Consider the following 20,690-nt stretch of genomic DNA (forward strand, 5'->3'; position numbering starts at 1 on the left):
ACGGGTTCGTGCCCCGATCTGGGAGGATCCCATATGCCGCGGAGCGGCTGGGCCCGTGAGCCATGGCCGCTGGGCCTGCGCGTCCGGAGCCTGTGCTCCGCAACGGGAGAGGCCACGACAGTGAGAGGCCCGCATACCGCAAAAAGAAAAAAAAAAAAACAAAACACTGTATTACTTATGTCCATTATCTTCTGTTTCTTTTCTATTAAAACTCACCTTGAATTGTAATGGGAGAGATTTGAATTAGGATTTGAAGCCATCAAATTCCTGCTAGTTAGACTGATGGGTGGCATCACCATACTACTTCCAGCATGTGGATTGTCTTTCATGACCATAGAGTTAGTGCTGGGATTGACAGGGTTTGGTGGTTCACTGATTACAGGTTTTATATCTTGAGACATAGTATGAGCAGTTTCAGCTGCATCCTGTTGACAATGTCCACCTTCACACTCTATCTTTTTTGGTTCTAAGATATCTCCTTTTCCTCCTTTAACTTTAATAACTCTGACTTTGATTTCCTTGGGCTTTTTCTCTTTTTCCATTTCCTAGAAAAGATACACCCAAAATCTGAGTCAGGAGAACAGTTATTTTTATCATTAGAGTACTAACTATAAAATAGTTATACTGGCTAAAAAGAAGACCGATTTTTACCTTTCCCAAAACTGAAGTACTTAGCAGTGTATTGGTATAAATTGTTTTTCTATCATCTTTCATAAATTCATTTTCTTTAGAATTCTCTTTTGGCTTTATGAATGAATTGACTTTTGCTTCTTGTAGCAATTTAGCTCTCAGTTCTGGTATGAATCTGATAAAACAAGCAATATCAAATACTTTTATTTATGTTGATAGAGTATTTTATCTTTAAAAGACTTTCTAATCAATTAATTTGCATTTGAGCTACAGCATAAATAAGTTATCAGTAATGCATGCCGAGAGATGGCACAATATTTACCTAAAACAAATTGTTTCCTGGTAAAGATACATCTTTCTAAAATTTTTCCATGGTAATCTACTATTAATAAACCTTTTACAAGATAGACATATGAATTAGATTCCTTTTGTGATGCAAAGTTTACTTAATAAAAGCATCGGGTTTTTTTTTTTTTTTTTTTTTTCCGGTATGCGGGCCTCTCACTGTTGTGGCCTCTCCCGTTGCGGAGCACAGGCTCCGGACGCGCAGGCTCAGCGGCCATGGCTCACGGGCCCAGCTCCGCGGCATGTGGGATCCTCCCAGACCGGGGCACGAACCCGTATCCCCTGCGTCGGCAGGCGGACTCTCAACCACTGCGCCACCAGGGAAGCCCAAAAAGCATCGTTTTTAATTTTGATAAATATACTATTATTTTCAAGGAAGACTCAGGCCACTTTGTCCCTTTTGTGGTTCTTCAAAGTAACAGGACTTAAAAGATGAACTAGTTTCTAAAATCTTACTCTAGACAAATATTTTCAGAACAAAATGTAATAGAATACATCGATATTGAAGGGAGATTGTTTTGGTTTTAGTTAGACTTTTTTAAAGTTATTTATTTTTTAATAGAAAATCCATTCACATGGCTCAAAACTCAAAAGGTTATACCGAAAAGTCTCCTTCCCACCCCTCTCCCGGAGTTGCACAGTTTCCCTCCTTGAAGCAGCTACTGCCATCAGTTTGGGACTGAATGAATTCTACCATGAATGAATTCTTCCCTAGAATTATAGTAAAGGGTAGTGTGAGGAGATGAAGAAAATAACCAGTATCATTAGTTTGGCTGAATAAGAAAATGCACATTTCTGTTAAAACTTGCTTGCATTGCAGAAGGTCCATGAAAAAAAGAGGCCTCTTATCCAAGTAAAAGGTCTTCCCCCAAACATTTTCTGAGGCTTCTATTATTGGAACTCAAGAACTTTCACCCCATAGTAGTAAAATCCTAATATCTAAATACCCAAGAGAAATCAGTCTATGTAGAATTGATAGGAAGCAATTTTTTTATTCAGTAACTGACACTTCTTATCAATGGCACTTTTAATATATCTTCTCATATTTTTAGATTAAAATTCCTGAAATGCCTGAAGTTCTAGTTACTCTCAAAGATTCCCTTTTCTTTGCCTTTTTCTATTTTGGTCTATCTTCAATGGAGGTCCTGGTCTTTTTTATGCCTGATCTTAACTCCATCACATTTTTAATTAATATTCATGTTTGTGACCTCGTATCCAAAGGCAAACTGAATGATTTTTCAATTAATGAGAAACTTTTCCCGTTTCTTTCAAAGCCCAAATAGAAAATGGTGTGTTTTTTTAAAAAGCATGGCTGACTTATGAATCTACATTGTCATTATATATTTTAGATACAATGTGAGACAGAGACAGGCTTTAAGAGGCATGGTCCCTGTCTTCAAGGAACTTCCAGTTTGATGGGGAGAACAAAACAACAGGAACTGCAACAGAGAACATGTAAAGCAGAGAAAAAAAATCATCTGTGAAATGAATGCTAATTGTAATATGTAGATCAGAGATGCTATCAGAGAGGAAAAACTGGACTATTCTGAGTCAGAGGTCTAAATGGTAACAAAGCTAGAAACTATTGATTGTTTATTTAATGTTATCTCTGGCCTATAATGAGAACTGAAAATGCATGTGAAGAGCTTAGCACACTGCCTAGGACATAGTAACTGTGTAATGAATGTTATGTACACTTTTTTTTATTATTAGAATTTTCACCATGACACCTGTAAGTCTACCATATACTTAGTCAATACAGAAACTCAGTAAGTTTTTGATAAATTGAATTCTTCTGTTGTGTAACATTAACCTACATAGCAATTTTCATGCTAGTAAAACATCCTAATATAAGACACGAAAAAGTCCACACTCACTCAAAATGCTTACTTTTCAATAAATCCATCTCTAGTAAAATATTCATGATGCAAAAGATCAGTAGATGATATCCTCTTAGAAGGATCAATTTGTAAACAAGCCTAGAAAATGAAAAAAGATTCTATGTTAAACAAACTCTTAACAGGGCTTCTAAAGGTAAATGTTAAATTTATTTCACAAATGTAGGTGTAATTAATTACCCAGAGCTAAAATAGTTCTTGAAAAGATGGAATTAGACCTCAGGAACTTCTGACAGTGAGTTCTGACCACTTATTTCCCTAAGAAATTTGTACTTGTAAGGCATTATTACAGGTTAAATGGTCTGTGATTCTAGCCAAAACAGAAGTCTATTTCTGCTGGAATCAGCAGGAATTAATTAGCTCATTTTGATCCTCTTATCAGCCCTGTAAGGTGGAAAGTTCATGGATTATCATTTCCATTTTACAGAACTAGAGGCATGATTAGTGATTTTCGAAACTAGAATTTTAATTCATATTGTCTGATTACTAATCTGGTGCTCTTTCTATGGCATAAAAGTTTCACAAATATCCAAGCCCCCAAATCTTTCAATAACCCATTATCAGAACAGCTCTTTTCTGTTTCTCTATCTTGGGAGGACTTCAACTGAATAGAGAACCAAAAAAACCCCACAAAACAAAAAGAGACAATGGAAGTAAGAGTTTTGGATAAGGGGCTTCCCTGGTGGTGCAGTGGTTAACAGTCTGCCTGTCAATGAAGGGGATGCGGGTTCGAGCCCTGGTCTAACTAAGCCCGTGAGCCACAACTACTGAGCCTGCGCTCTAGAGCCCGAGAGCCACAACTACTGAGCCCATGCACCACAACTGCTGAAGCCCACGTGCCTAGAGCCCGTGCTCCTCAACAAGAGAAGCCACCGCAATGAGAAGCCCATGCACAACGATGAAGAGTAGCCCCACTTGCCACAACCAGAGAAAAGCCTGCAGACAGCAACGAAGACCCAATGCTGCCAAAAATAAATAAATAAAAATTTAAAATAAAAACTTATAATATTCAATGTTAGATTGAGAATGGAGATTTATATCCAATGCTACTTGAGTATAAATTAATGAAAGCTTTCTGGAGAAAAAAACAGCAAAATATATCAAAAGTCCTAAAAAGTGTAAACCCTTTGGTCCACTAGTCACACTTCTAGGAATTTATCCCAAGCAAACAATACAAGTTCATAAAGACATATAAAAGATGTTCACTGTAGCAACTTTACCAATAGTGAGAGAAAAAACCTGAAAACAAATGTCCAAATTGCAAGATCAGTTAAATAAACTATAGTACAGTCATACAATGAAACACTGTGTAAACCCTAAAATTATGATGTAGCTCCACATTTACTGACATGGTAGTATGCTTAAAATACACTGCTAAGTGAAAATAAACAGGTTACACAGCAGTGTGTAAAGTATGATACCTTTTAAAAAGCATAAACTTCTATGCATGTAGTTGGTTGGGAAAAGCCCAGAAGTACATAAACCAAAATGTTAATAGTAATTTTTCCTGGATTGTGGGGTTGGGAAAATCTTAACTTCTCCTCTCTGTTTATCAAGTATTCCTATTTTTCTTATGATCATTATATATTCTTTGTATGATCAAAACTATGACACGAAAAAAGAAAGAAACTGAAGTGAAAATATAGTAAACAAGTCTTATCCTTTAATAAACTCTAGTTCTTTCCAAGTACCAAAGAAACAACCTTCTTCCTTTGATAATACTCTTTAGATGTTACATGTCATATGTTTAGTTTTATCTAAATAACAGCAACAACAGTTAATATTAACAACATTTGTTGATAGCTTATTCAAGGCTCTGTGCTGAGAATATTTCTACCATTACCTCATTTAATCCTCCAGCTCCAGAAAATAAATATTGTTAATGTTGTTTTATAGCCCAGTAAACTGAGGCACGGAGATTGACTTGCTCAAGTTTACAGAGCTAATTAGTGACAGAGCTGGGTTTTAAACAAAGTTCATGTGAATCCAGAGCCCCTTCTTATAAACACCACACTATACTTGCTTTGAAATTTAGGTAACTACTTTTTTAAGGGCTGTACATTGGAAACAAGGTACCTTAGTTGACCCTGGGAAAGGAAATTGGCTGGAAAGAGAAAATAAATAGAAACAAGTAACTCTCTCACATTTTGAATTTTGTACTAAGTATGCTGGTATATTTATTATGTAGTTCAAAATAAAATTTAAATTTTAAACTAACTTAAAAGTGCTATATAATGTTTTTGCTTCCTCCGATTCAACCTGAATTTTGGTACTGGTGTATCCTCAAACAACATTAAAACTGCAGCTGCGAACGCCTTGTGAATACATTAGAATACCACTGTACAAGGAACAAATCCCCTGGGTAGATTGCTAGGAAGACTGGCTGTTAAGAGGTGTTGATAAACATGGTAAGTCCTTTAAATTTTCCAGTTTATCCCTAATTATCAATAAAATTGGGATAAACAAAAAATAATAGAAAGGATTACCCCAGGGGCCTTTCATTTCTAACAGTCTGTGACTTTTAACTTCTCTGAACTTAAGACATAAAGACAGAGGGATATAGTAACTTTTAACAGATAACATTACTTCATGAATCCTTTCAGAATTTCATTAAAGTAATATCCTAAAACTGTATTATAATTTATGCAAATTTCCCAGTATAAGTCCTTAATCTCTTAACATACATGAACAATATCTGCCAACAATCCATTTAGCTTTGGGTATTTTTTTCTTGCATTTTTGGGGTGTTGAACTTGAGGAAGGACCACCCCAGCAAAAATGGGATTCTTGGAAAAGATATTCTGCAAGTGAGGTGTCAAATTGCCTGAAAAGAGAAAAAATATATACATAAGAAAACCAGGAAATTATTCTACAATCAAAATAATAAATTGTTATGTAGTCTGCATTAAATTACTAAAAAGGGAGAATAACAGTTAAGTTCTTTTAATTTTTTAAAGTTGAACAAGGAACTATCTGAATACAGCATAAAAAATGTGAGTTTCCCCAGTAATCTATTGATAGTACATAGGCAGTAGAAAATATAAAACCACATGTGCATATTTTTTTCCCAAAATACAAGACATATAATGCCACTAGAAAAGGCACATTCAACTTTTACATATTTCTATAAGGGTATATAAATGGTTTAACTAGCAAGTGTTCATCAGCAAAGCCTTACTCAAAACAGCTAAAATACTAAAATTATATAGAAATAGGAACCCTGCAAAGAAGAAACAAGGCTATAGAGTAGTAGTAGAATGGAAAGAACTATAAATAGGAGTGGAGAGAGCTAAGTTCTAACACTAGTTCTGCTATAACTAATTCTGTGACCTTGGGCAAATCTTCCTTTTCTGTGCCTTGGTTTCCTCATTTGTAAAATAACAAAATCGATCCCACCATCTCTAGAGGTCCTTCTAACATTAATCTCATAACCAGAACTTTAAAGATGACAGAAAAGGGGCTTCCCTGGTGGCACAGTGGTCGAGGGTCCGCCTGCCGATGCAGGGGACGCGGGTTCGTGCCCCGGTCCGGGAGGATCCCGCATGCCGCGGAGCAGCTGGGCCCGTGAGCCATGGCCGCTGAGCCTGCGCGTCCGGAGCCTGTGCTCCTCAATGGGAGAGGCCACAACAGTGAGAGGTCCGCGTACCACACACACACACACACACACACAAAAAAAAGATGACAGAAAAAAGTATGATGCTTTAAGGCTCTGAACTGTATCTTTAATCAATATTTACCCAGATACACGGTTTTTATAGTTGTTCACAGTACCTTTCTCATGATCCTGTAATTACATTGTTTATGTATAGCTTCCTCACCACAAAAAAGGCTCCTCAAGCTCCTCATTCAGAGGTATATATATATAAAATCCTTGAAACTGCATGAGCAATGCTAACCATGAAAATGTTTTGGTAGTCAAAGCAGATCAGCTCTCTGCTTATCTACTGTGGTTTAAAAAAAAGTTTTCTCAGTAAATAATTGGTTTTCTATCTCCAAGCACTTTTATTTATTTATTTATTTATTTATTTATTTATTTATTTATTTAGGCTGTGTTGGGTCTTCATTGCTGTATGTGGGCTTTCTCTAGTTGTGGAGTGGGGGCTACTCTTTGTTGCGGTGCACGGGCTTCTCATTGCGGTGGCTTCTCTTGTTGTGGAGCATGGGCCCTAGGTGCGTGGGCTTCAGTAGCTGTGGCGCTGGGGCTCCGTAGTTGTGGCTCGTGGGCTCTAGAGCACAGGCTCAGTAGTTGTGGTGCACGGGCTTAGTTGCTCCATGGCATGTGGGATCGTCCCAGATGAGGGCTCGAACCCGTGTCCCCTGCATTGGCAGGCAGATTCTTAACCACTGTGCCAACAGGGAAGTCCTCCAAGCACTTTTAAAAAGCATCAAAATCAACTCTATTAAAAGTCCTCTTTGAAAGAAGCAAATATTTGTAGAAGCCAAACTTTTAAAACAACTTTCAGACAAATTGAAGTAGGTTCCTATTTTACTATTTTTCTTAGTATCAACCATCAAAACATGGCATAGCTATTTGCATCCTGGCAAAGAAAAATATTATTTGCAAAAACAGAGGAGAGGGACTTCCCTGGTGGTGCAGTGGTTAAGAATCCGCCTGCCAATGCAGGGGACACGGGTTCGATCCCTGGTCCGGGAAGATCCCACACACCACGGATCAACTAAGCCAGTGTACCACAACTACTGAGCCTGTGCTCTAGAGCCCGTGTGCCACAACTACTGAAGCCCATGCGTCTAGAGCCCATGCTCCACAACAAGAGAAGCCACTGCAATGAGAAGCTGGAGCACCACCATGAAGAGCAGCCCCTGCTTGCCACAACTAGAGAAAGCCTGTGTGCAGCAACAAAGACCCAACGCAGCCAAAAATAAATAAATAAATAAATTTATATTAAGGAAAAAAAAACGGAGGAGAATTTTCTACCTTTTTTATCAGCCCAAAGCATCCATCTACTCCCATCTATCAAAAAAATACACTTCCCTGTTCTTATAAAGGAAACATGAAATTTGAAAATCAAGCAGAATTGATCTGGAAACACTTATTTGAGGCATTTAACAGTATATTTCAGTAATACCTACCTACTTTTAACACAACTTTATGAAGTAAATCCAAATCAGAGCTGCTAGGAAGATAGGGATTTCCAGTGGCCATCTCAATGATCACACAACCCAAAGCCCAGATATCCACAGGTCTGAAACAGACAAGAATAAATCACTTTTCATAGAAAAATATATAAAACATCTTTTCTGAAATACTTTTTTTTTTCTTTTTTTGGCTGCACTGTGGGGCTTGCGGGATCTTAGTTCCCCAGCCAGGGATTGAACCCATGCCCCCTGCAGTGGAAGTGCAGAGTCCTAACCACTGGATCACCAGGGAATTTCCTAAAAAATAACTTTTAAAATAAAGTTAAGGCTAAAGAAAACAGAATGGTTAAATGGTATCATTTATCAATTTTCACTACAATATCATATAGCAACTTTAGGATATATATTAAATATTATCATGTTTTATTAGTAACTTAAATAGTTTATATTCAAATTGCATGAGAAGCCATGTAGCAGTCCAAAATAATTAATTATAATTCTAAAATTGTTTCAAATACTTATATAAGGACATTATGATAAATGGTTTATGATGTAGAATAGCTGAATACTAAAATCATCTTGTACTTAGAAAGTAAAAATTAAAAATCTTAAATATTTTATCACTTACTTTCATTTATTTATCTTAATGCATTGTGAGTCATCCATAATTCAAGCTTTTTTCCCCACATAATCAGTTTTTTAAATAGATAAAAAGATGCCCAAACTTACATTCAGAAGAAATTATAAATAAACACTATAATGAGATCTATTTTTCACTGATCCAACTGACAAAATTTATAAAATTTGATAACTGCTATGTTGGTGAGGCTATGGAAAATGAATACTCACATGTACTGCTCTGGGAGTATAAATTTAAACAACTTCTTTGGAGGAAAATTGGCAAAAGCTACTAAAATTTTAAATGTACATACTTTTGACTAAACACCTTTATTCTTAAGAACTTATCCAAAGATCTACTCACACTTGTGCACAAAGGTAAATTATAAGAGAATTTCACTGCAGCACTGTTTGTAGTAGAAAGATTGGGAACAACCTAGACATCCATCAATACAGGAATAGCTATGTAAGTTTTTGTACAACCACACAATGAAATATTACTCAGTTGTTAAAAAGAATAAGGTAGGTCTATCTGCATGTGTTAATATAAAGTGATCTCTGAGATAAACTCTCAAGTAAAAAAAGCAAGATTCATTAAAGAAATCAGAGGAGATCTAAATATAATAAATGGAGAGACATTCCATGTTCATGGATAGGAAAACTCAATATTGTCAAGATGTCAGTTCTTCCCAACTTGATCTACAGATTCAACGCAATCCCAATCAAAATCCAATTTGGAGGGGACTTCCTTGGTGGTGCAGTGGTTAAGAATCCACCTGCCAATGCAGGGGACATGGGTTCGAGCCCTAGTCTGGGAAGATCCCACATGCCGCGGAGCAACCAAGCCCGTGCACCACAACTACTGAGCCTGTGCTCTACAGCACACAAGCCACAACTACTGAAGCCTGTGTGCCCGGAGCCCGTGCTCCACAACAAGAGAAGCTACCGCAATGAGAAGCCCATGCACCGCAACAAAGAGTAGCCCCCGCTCGCCACAACTAGAGAAAGCCCACACACAGCAATGAAGACCCAACGCAGCCAAAAATAAATAAATACATTTATTTTTAAAAATCCAATTTGGATATCAATAAATTGATTCTAAAGTTTATATGGAAAGGCAACAGAACCAGAAAAGCCAACATGATGTCGAACAAGAACAAAGTCAGAAGAAAGACACTATCTGACTTCAAAATGTACTATAAAGCTACAGTATGTGAGACAGTGTGATATTGGTGAAAAAATAGACAAAAAGATCAAGAGAACAGTATAGAGTGCCCAGAAACAGACTCACAGAAATATACTCAACTGATCTTTGACAAAGGAGCAAAGGCAATTCAGGAAAGAAAGTCCTTCTAATAAGTGATACTGGAACAACTAGAAATCCATACACAAGAAGAAATGAACCTAAACATAGAGCTTACACTTTTCACAAAAATTAACTCAAAATGGATCATAGACCTAAATGTAATATGCAAAACTATAAACTTCTAGACAATAATATAGGAGAAAATCTAGATGACCTTGGGTTTGGTGATGAGTTTTTAGATACAATACTAAAAGCATAATCCACAAAAGAAAAAAAGGCTAAGAAGTACATCATTAAAATTTAAAACTTTTGCTCTGTGAAAGACACTGTTAAGAGACTGAAAAGAGAAGCCACAGAGTTGGAGAAAATATTTGCAAAACCCATAACTGATAAATGAACTGCATCCAAAATATACAAAGCACTCTTAAAACTCAATAATAAGAAAACAATCAGGGACTTTCCTGGTGGCACAGTGAATAAGACTCCACACTCCCAATGCAGGGGGCCCGGGTTCAATCCCTGGTCAGGGAACTAGATCCACGTGCATGCCGCAACTAAGAGTGCATGGTACAGCTAAGGAGCCCACGTGCTGCGATTAAGGAGCTGCTGAGCCGCAACTAAGGAGCTAATGAGCTGCAACTAAGAAGCCCACTTGCTGCAACTAAGACCCTGTGCAACCAAATAAATAAAGAAAAAAGAAAACAATCAAATTAAAAATTGGGCAAAATATCTGAATAGACACCCTACCAAAGAAGATATACACATGTCAAATAAGCATATGAAAAGATGTTCAACATCATATGTCATCAGGGAACTGTAAATTAAAACAATAATGAGATAGATACCACCAAACACCTATTAGAATGGCTAAAATCTAAAACACTGACGATACCAAATGCTGGTAAGGACGTGGAGCAACAGAACTCTCACTCATTGCTGTTGGGAATGCAAAATGATACAGCCACTTTGGAAGACAGTTTGACAGCTTCTAACAAAGCCAAACATAGTCTTACCATACAATCCAGCAAAAATTGCACTCCTTGGTATTTAGCCAAATGAGTTGAAAAACTTATGTCCAGAAAAAACCTGCAGATGAATGCTCATAGCAGCTTTATCCGTAAGTACCAAAACTTGAAAGCAGGTAAGATATCTTGCATCAGGTGAATGGATAAACAAACTGTCAGACATACATACAATGGAATATTAAGTGATTACAAAGAAATGAGCTATCAAGCCATAAAAAATATGAAGGAACCTTAAATATACATTGCTAAGTGAAAGACGCCATCTGAAAAGGTTGCGTAATGTATGACTCCAATTATACGACAGTCCGGAAAAGGCAAGTGTATAGAGAGATTTAAAAGATCAGTGGTTGCCAGGGGTTCGGGGAAAAGGAGGGAAAGATAAAATGGTAGAGCACAGAGGATTTTTTGGGCTGTGAAACTATTCTGTATGATACCATAATGGTAGATACATGACATTATACATTTGTCAAGACCCATAGGAAACACAATACGAAGACTGAATATTAATATAAACTATGGACTTTAATTAATGATAATGTATAAATATTGGTTTATCAATTCTAACAAATGTATCAAACTAATGTTATATGTTAATAATAGGCAAACTGTGCTGTGTGGGTGGGGGTAGAGAGGATATAGGGAAACCCTGTACTTTCTGTTCAATTTTTCTATAAACCTAAAACTGCTCTAAAAAAGTAAAGTATATTAATTAAAAAAATTAAAAGAGAGGAAAAAAAGCAAGATTCTATACAATATATATAGTATGTTGCTATTTCTGTTTAAAAGGAAGGAGATGTGTGTCTGTGTATCTGTGTTTCTGTGTGTATTGCTAGATAATGATTTTAAGGAACAAACAACTTAACTGTGGTGTATACAATTTGTTAAGCCCACATTACAACAAAAACTGGATAATAGGAACTTAAAAGCTTGCTTACTTCACAAGTTTTAAGAACTTACAGCAGAAACTAACACAACACTGTAAAGCAGTTATACTCCAATAAGAAAAAAAGAAAAGAAAAAAAAGAACTTAATAGAAATTTATAAGTTTTAGTGAGAAACAGTAAAATTAAGACCAACTTACTGCCTTCAAAGTTTTAAGTAAATTATTTTTAGGCACTCTCCCTACAGTATGAAATTCCTACTCACCTCCTCCACTTCTAACAGAGGCACTAAAAACACTCCTACACAAATAAGTTCACTTTTTCCCAGCTTGTTCTGAACTTTCACAGTTCAGTTTGGTAAGGTAAGGCATTATCTGCAGAATTGTAAAGAATTATCTAGGCAGGCCTTTCAAAGAGCAATAGTAGACAAAATACATATAGTTGATTGTCACTGTAGTGCTAATCTTAATGGGCTCCCCCATTATCTGAAGTATGAATAACTCCTAGGATAACATGCAAGAATAAGAGGCGGATTAAAAAGAATCACATGGGGGAAGAACTTGGAGATCTGCTGACCTACTCTCCAGTGAAACTGCTAAAAATTATGGAAAAAAACCCCACAATAATTAAAACCTCTAGAAATAGTCCTAAGGGCAAACAGTGAGGGAAGGACTTGGAGATCTGCTGACCTACTCTCCAGTGAAACTGGTGAAAATTATGAAAAAAAACCCACAATAATTTAAACCTCTAGAAATAGTCCTAAGGGCAAACAGCAAATGAAGAAATATCTATTCAAGAAAATCTATGAAGGGACCTCCCTGGTGGCACAGTGGTTAAGACTCCAAGCTCCCAATGCAGGGGGCCCAGGTTCAATCCCTGGTCAGGGAACTAGATCCCACATGCATGCTGCAACTAAGAGTTCACATGCCCAACTAAGGAGCCGGCAAGCCACAACTAAGGAACCCAAATGCTGCAACTAAAACCTGGCGCAACCTAATTAATTAATTATTTATTTATTTAAAAGAGAAAATCTATGAAAATTTGTTTAAAAAGATGAGTCTGTGGTATCTGAATCAAGACCACTCTCTCCCTCCTCCACTCTAGCTCAGTAAGGCAAAGACACTACCCTACACAGTTCCAGCCAAGAACTTCAGGCTTCCTTTTTCCCTAGCTCCCAGTCAGAGGGCTTTATTCCCAAGAGGAAAACTTCAGTATTTCTCATATTTCCCCCAGTTACCTGTTCCTGAGGCTAAGTCCTGGGTGAGTGTGGAGAAAAACTTCAAAACAGCAAGAGAAAAATAATTCATCACTTACAGAGGAATCTCCTTCAGATTAACAGTCAACTTCCCAATAAAAACAATCTAGGCTGGGGACTTCCCTGGTGGTCCACTGGGTAAGACTCCACACTCTCAGCGCAGGGGGCCTGGGTTTAATCCCTGGTCAGGGAACTAGACCCTGCATGCATGCTGCAACTAAGAGTTTATATGATGTAACCAAGGGTCCACATGTCGCAACTAAGGAGATCCCGCATGCTGCAACTAAGACCCAGCACAGCCAAAACAGATAAATAAAAGTAAATAATAAATAAATATTAAAAAAAACCCAATCTAGGCCAGAAGGCAGTGGTACAACATATTCAAACTGCTCGAAGAAAAAATTATTAACTAAAAATCCTATATCCAGCAAAGTTATCTTTTAAAAATGAAGGTGAAATAAAGACTTCCCCAGATAAACAAAAACTAAGAGAATTTGTTACCAGCATGCCTGTGTAACAGGAAATACTAAATGAAGTTTTGCAGGCTAAAAACAAGTGACTCCAGACAGTAATTTAAGTCCACACAAAAAACAATGAGCCCAGGTAAAGGTACTTATGTTATTATAAAAGACTGTACATTACTTAACCATAAAAAAGAATGAAATTTTTCCATTTGCAACAACATGGATGGATCTAGACGGTATTATGCTAAGTGAAATAATTCAGACAGAGAAAGACAAATACTGTATGATATCGTTTATATGTGGAATTTAAAAAACAAGACAAATGAACAAACATAGCAAAACAGAAACAGAATTATAGATATAGAGAACAAACATGTGGTTGCCAGAGGGGAAGTGGGTGGGGGAAGAGAGAACTAGGTGAGGGGGGTTAAAAGGTACAAACTTCCAGTTACAAAAATAAATGCGCCAAAGGGATGAAACATACAGTATGGTGAACATAGTCAGTAACTATGTAATATTTTTGCATGATGACATATCATAACTAAACTTATCATGGTGATTATTTGAAATGTATAGAAATATCAAATCACATAGGGTTATAGGTCAATTACATTGGGTTGGCCAAAAAGTTAGTTCGGGTTTTTCTGTAAGATGTTATGGAAAAACCCAAACGAACTTTTTGGCCAACCCAATACTTTAAAAACAAACAAACTCATAGAAAACGAGATTAGATTTGTGGTTACAACAGAGGCAGGGGGGTGGGGGGGAGGGGAAAATGGATGAAGGTAGTCAAAAAGTATAAACTTCCAGATATAAGATAAATAAGTACAAGGGATAACGATAAATATAATTAACACTGCTATATGTTACATATGAAAGTTGTAAGACAGTAAATCTTAAGAATTCTCATCACACAAAAATTATTTTCTATTTCCTTAATTTTGTATCTATGTGAGATGATAGATGTTTACTAAACTTACTGTGATAATCATTTCATGATGTATGTAAGTCAAATCATTATGCTGTATACCTTAAACTTATATAGTGCTGTATGTCAATTACATCTCAATAAAACCAGAAGAAAAGAGTATAAATTCCTATTTTTCTCTTTTATTCTCTTGATTTATTTTTAAAGCAATTGTATAAAATACTGTGCATATAGTATATTGTTGGGCCTATAGCATACAGAAATGTAATATATGTGTAACATTATTTGCCAATAACAGCAAAAAGGAGGTAAGAGAGAGCAAAACTGTTTTGGCTAAGGAAATTACTATAGATTATAAAGTAATCATTACAACAAGGCATTTTTGGGTTTGTAACATTAATAAATTATTATACACAGCAAAAATACCACAAAAAGATAGAAAAGGGAATAAAGCTATATAGGAGTAAGTTTTCTATGTATATATCACTGGAATTAAGCTAATATAAATCTGAAGCTGATTATGATAATTTAAGGTGCACATAATAAACACTAGAGCCACCACTAAACAAATCCCAAAAAACTATAGTAAAAAAAAAATCATTAAAGAAATTGAATTGAGGGATTTCCCTGGCAGTCCAGTGGGTAAGACTCTGCGCTTCCAGTGCAGGGGGCACAGGTTCAAACCCTGGTCGGGGAGCTAAGATTCCCACATGCTGCACAGTGTGGCCAAAAAAAAAAAGAAAAAAAGAAACTGAATTGATACATTACAAGATATTCACTTAATGAAAAAGGATAGCAGTAAAATGGGAACAGAGGAACAAAAAAGACATGGGACACAAATAAAGAAATAAAGCAGGTGTATGGACTTCCCTGGTGGTGCAGTGGTTAAGAATCTGCCTGCCAATGCAGGGGACACAGGTTCAAGCCCTCATCTGGGAACATCCCACATGCCGTGGAGCAACTAAGCCTGTGCACCACAACTACAGAGCCTGTGCTCTAGAGCCCACAAGCCACAACTACTGAGCCCACATGCCACAACTACTGAAGCCCGCGTGCTTAGAGCCTATGCTCCACAACAAGAGAAGCCACCGCAATGAGAAGTCCATGCACCGCAATGAAGAGTAGCCCCCGCTCGCCACAACTAGAGAAAGCCCGTGCACATCAACAAAGACCCAACACAGCCAAAAATAAAATAAATACATAAATAAATTTATTTTTTTTTTAAAAGGATATATTAAAAAAAAAGCAGGTGTAAATCCAACTATATCACTAATAACATTAAATGTGAATAGATTCAACAATCTACTTAAAAGGCAGAGATTGTCAGCCTGAATTTAAAAAAAAACATAATTCAACTATATGCTGTTTACAGGAGACACATTTAATAAATTTTACACATTTATTCAAAGATACAAACAGATTGAAAGTAAAAGGAATGAAAAAGCTACATCATGCAAACAACAACCACAAGAAAACTGGACAAAGTAGACTTCAAACAGAAAATGTTACTAGAGATAATGTTATAATGATAAAAGTGTCAATTCATCATAAAGCTATAACAATTATAAACATGCTGAGAACAACTGGACAGAAGATCAACAAGGAAATAGAAGACTTGAATAACACTATAAACCAGTTAGACCTAATAGACATCTATCGAATACTTCATCCAGTAACAGAATACACATTCTCTCAAGTCACATGGAACATTCACCAGGATAGACTATATGGTAGGCCATAAACAAACCTCAATAAATTTAAAAAGACAGAAATGATACAAAGTATATTCTCCTATCACAATAGAATACAATTAGATATAAGTAATAGGAAAATTTGGGAAATGACACATTACTAAATAACAAATGTATCAAAGAAGAAATCAAAAGGGAAAACAGAAAATACTTTGAGATGAATGAAAATGAAGAAACAAAACAAAATTTAGGGTATGTAGGTAAAGCAGTGCTTAGAGAGAAATTTACAACTATAAATGCCTATATTAAGAATTAAGACAGACAACACACCTATCCCTATCTACGCAGTGGTACTATATACAATAGCCAAGACATGGAAACAACTTAAATGTCCATTGACAGATGAATGGATAAAGATGTGGTATACATATACGATGGAATACTACTCAGCCATAAAAAAGAATAAAATAATGCCATTTGCAGCAACACGGATGGACCTAGAGATTATCACACTAGTGAAGTAAGTTAGAAAGAGAAAGACAGACACCACATGACATCACTTATATGTGGAATCTAAAATACAACATAAATCAACTTATCTATGAAACAGAAACAGAAACAGACTCACAGATATAGAGAACAGACTTGTAGCTGCCAAAGGGGCTGTGGGGGTGGGGGAGGGATGGATTGGAAGTTTGGGATGAGCAGATGAAAACTATTATATATAGAATGGATAAACAACAAGGTGGTACTGTATAGCCCAGGGAACTATATTTAATATTCTGTAAGAAACTGTAATAGAAAATAATATGAAAAAGAATATATAACCATGTATCAATATAACTGAATCACTTTGCTGTACAGCAGAAATTAACACAACATTGTAAATCAAATACCCTTCAATAAAATTAATTTTTTAAAAAAAGAATTAAGACCTATCAAATCTACAACCTAACCTTCCATCATAAGTCACTGGAAAAAACAGAACAAACTAAAACTACAGCAACCAGAAGGAAGGAAAACATTATTAGCTTAGATTAGAGTGAAAACGAATGTAACAGAATTTTTTAAAATAGAGAAAAATCAATGAAACCAAAAGCTGGTTCTCTGTAAAAATCAACAGAATCGACATTTAGCTAGAATGACTAAGAAAAAAAGAGTGAAGACTCAAATTACTGGAATCAGAAATGAAAGAAGTAACATGACTACCAACCTTACAAACATAAAAAGTACTATCAAAAAATACAATGGGGGGCTTCCCTGGTGGCGCAGTGGTTGAGAGTCCGTCTGCTGATGCAGGGGATACAGGTTCGTGCCCTGGTCCGGGAAGATCCCACATGCTGCGGAGCGGCTGGGCCCGTGAGCCATGGATGCTGAGCCTGAGCATCTGGAGCCTGTGCTCCGCAACAGGAGAGGCCACAACAGTGAGAGGCCCGCGTACCGCAAAAAAAAAAAAAAAAAAAAAAAAAAAAAAAACAATGAGCAGGGACTTCGCTGGTGGTGCAATGGTTAAGACTCCGAGCTCCCAATGCAGGGGGCCTAGGTTCGATCCCTGGTCAGGGAACTAGATCCCACGTGCATGCCCCAACTAAGAGTTTGCATGCCACAACTTAGGAGCTGGTGAGCCTCAACTAAGGAGTCCGCCTGCTGCAACTAAGACCTGGCGCAACCAAATAAATAAATAAATAAATAAAATATTTTAAAAATACAATGAATAACTGTATACAAACAAATTAGAGAATTCAGATTAAAGGACAGTTTCTGAGAAAAACACAAACTACTGAAATTGGTTCAGGAAGAAGTTGACAGGTACTTCCTTGGTGGCCCATTGGTTAAGACTCCACGCTTCCACTGCAAGGGGCACGAGTTTGGTCCCTGGTTGGGGAACTAAGATCTCACATGCTGTGTGGTGCAGTCAGAAAAAAAAAGAAAAAAGAAAAAAAAAATAGACAATCTAAATAACCTATAGCAAGTGAAAATTTTGAATTAGTAATCAAAAAACTACACCCAAAGGAAAGCACAGGCTCAGAGGGCTTCACTACTGAATTCCACCAAACATTTAAAGATGATGATCATGTGAATTCTTCACAAACTTTTCAAAAAATAGAAGAGGTATGAACAGTTCCCAACTCCTTTTTAGAAACCAGTATTATCCCAATACCAAAATCAGACAAAAACATCACTAGATCCAAAAAAAAAAAAAAATCACTAGAAAAGAAAACTACACACCAATATCTTTTACACATATGGACACAAAAATTCTCAACAAAATACTAGCAAACTGAATCTAGCAACATATAAAAAGAATTATACACCATGATTAAGTGGGATTTATCCCAGGAACACAGGTTAGCTCAACATGGAAAAATCAATTAATGTAATACATTATATAAATAGATTAAAAAACAAAAATTCACATGATCATCTCAGCAGGTGCAGGAAAAGCATTTGACCAATACCCTTCCATGATAAAAACCCTCAATAAACTAGGAATTAAAAGGAAACTTTGTCAACACAATAAAGGGTACGTATGAAAAACCCACAGCTAACATCATACTTAATAGTGAAAAGATGGGGAGCTTTTCTCCTAAGTTTTGGAATAAGACAAGGATGTCTGCTCTTACCACTTCTATTCAACATTGTGCTGGAGGCTCTGGTCAAAGAAATTAGGCAGGAAAAAGAAATGGAAGGCATCCAGACCAGAAAAGAAGTAAAATTATCTCTACCCACAGATAACATGATCTTTTATACAGAAAGTATAAATCCACTAAACAATTATTAGAACTAATAAGTTCAGCAAGGTTGCAAGATACAAGATCAATACACAAAAATCCCTTGAATTTTTTTACACTTGCAATGAACAATCTGAAAATGAAATTAAGAAAATTTGATTCACACTAGCATCAAAAAGAATAAAATACTGGGACTCCTCTGGTGGTCCAGTGGTTAAGACCCTGCACTTCCACTGCAGGGGGTGTGGGCTCGATCCCTGGTCAGGGAACTAAGGTCACACATGCCACGCTGTGTGGCCAAAAATAAAAAAAAAATTCTTTAATTAAAAAAATAAAAGAATACTTAGGATAAATTTAACAAAATAAATGTAAAATGTAACAAATGGGGCCTAATTAAACTCAAAAGCTTTTGCCTAGCAAAGGAAACCATAAACAAAACAAAAAGACAACCCACAGACTGAGAGAAAATATTTGCAAATGATGCAACCAACAAGGGATTAGTCTCCAAAATTTATAAACAGCTCATGCAGCTCAATAACAAAAAAACAGAAAACCCAATCAGAAAATGGGTGGAAGGCCTAAAGAGACATTTCTCCAAAGAAGACATACAGATAGCCAACAGGCACATGAAAAGATGCTCAACATCATTAATTATTAGAGAAATGCACATCAAAACTACAATGAGATATCACCTCACACCAGTCAGAATGGCCATCATCAAAAAGTCGACAAACATAAATGCTGGAGAGGGTGTGGAGAAAAGGGCACCCTACTACACTATTAGTGGGAATGTAAATTGGTAAAGCCACTACGGAGAACAGTATGGAGGTTCCTTAAAAAACTAAAAATAGAGCTACCATATGATCCAACAATCCCACTCTTGGGCATACATCCAGAGAAAAACATGGTTTGAAAGGATACATGCACCCCAATGTTCACTGCAGCACTGTTTACAATACCCAAGACATGGAAGCAACCTAAATGTCTATCAACAGATGAATGGATAAAGAAGATATGGTACATATATATACAGTGGAATATTACTCAGCCATTAAAAAGAATGAAATAATGCCATTTGCAGCAACATGGATGGACCTGGATATTATCGTACTAAGTGAAGTAAATCAGACAGAGAAAGACAAATATCATGATATTGCATATATGCGGAATCTAAAAAAAAATGGTACAACTGAACTTATTTACAAAACAGACTCACAGGCTAAGAGAAGGAACTTATGGTTACCAGGTGCAAGGGTGGTGGGGAGGGATAGATTGGGAGTTTGGGATTGACATGTACACACTGCTATATTTAAAATAAAATGCCTCGGGCTTCCCTGGTGGCGCAGTGGTTGGGAGTCCACCTGCCGATGCAGGGGACGCGGGTTCGTGCCCCGGTCTGGGAGGATCCTGCGTGCCGCGGAGCGGCTGGGCCCGTGAGCCATGGCCGTTGAGCCTGCGCGTCTGGAGCCTGTGCTCCGCAGCGGGAGAGGCCACAACTGTGAGAGGTCCACATACCGCAAAAAAAAAAAAAAAAAAAAAAAAAAAAAAAGCCTTACCATGAAAAAATGTAAAATGTATGTGCTAAAAGCTATAAAACATTGTTGAAAGAAATGAAAGATCTGAAAACATCTTATGTTCATAGATGAGCAGACTTAACATTAAGACGGCAATATTCTCCAAACTGATTTATAGATATAAAATCCCTATCAGAATCCTAGCTGTCTTATTGGCCAAAAGAAAAAAAAATTGATAAATCTGATCCTAAAATTCACATGGAATTGCAAGGGTCCCATAACAGCCAAAACAATCTTAAAAAAGAA

At 36.6% G+C, this 20,690-nt stretch overlaps 1 protein-coding gene across 1 annotated transcript in view; it reads right to left on the reverse strand.

The window, feature by feature from the left end:
* Nucleotides 1-212: 212 nt before the first annotated feature.
* CDKL3 (cyclin dependent kinase like 3) overlaps nucleotides 213-20,690 on the reverse strand; it is a 37,254-nt gene continuing 16,776 nt past the window's right edge. The window contains exons 5-9 of the mRNA XM_060093358.1: nucleotides 7,965-8,077; nucleotides 5,558-5,697; nucleotides 2,866-2,954; nucleotides 652-805; nucleotides 213-545 (exon numbers count right to left, since the gene is read on the reverse strand). Coding sequence (XP_059949341.1) covers nucleotides 213-545; nucleotides 652-805; nucleotides 2,866-2,954; nucleotides 5,558-5,697; nucleotides 7,965-8,077 — 829 coding nt within the window. The remainder of the gene's footprint in view (nucleotides 546-651; nucleotides 806-2,865; nucleotides 2,955-5,557; nucleotides 5,698-7,964; nucleotides 8,078-20,690) is intronic.

Source organism: Mesoplodon densirostris, chromosome 3 (genome assembly GCF_025265405.1).
Source record: "Mesoplodon densirostris isolate mMesDen1 chromosome 3, mMesDen1 primary haplotype, whole genome shotgun sequence".
Lineage (NCBI taxonomy): Eukaryota > Metazoa > Chordata > Mammalia > Artiodactyla > Ziphiidae > Mesoplodon > Mesoplodon densirostris.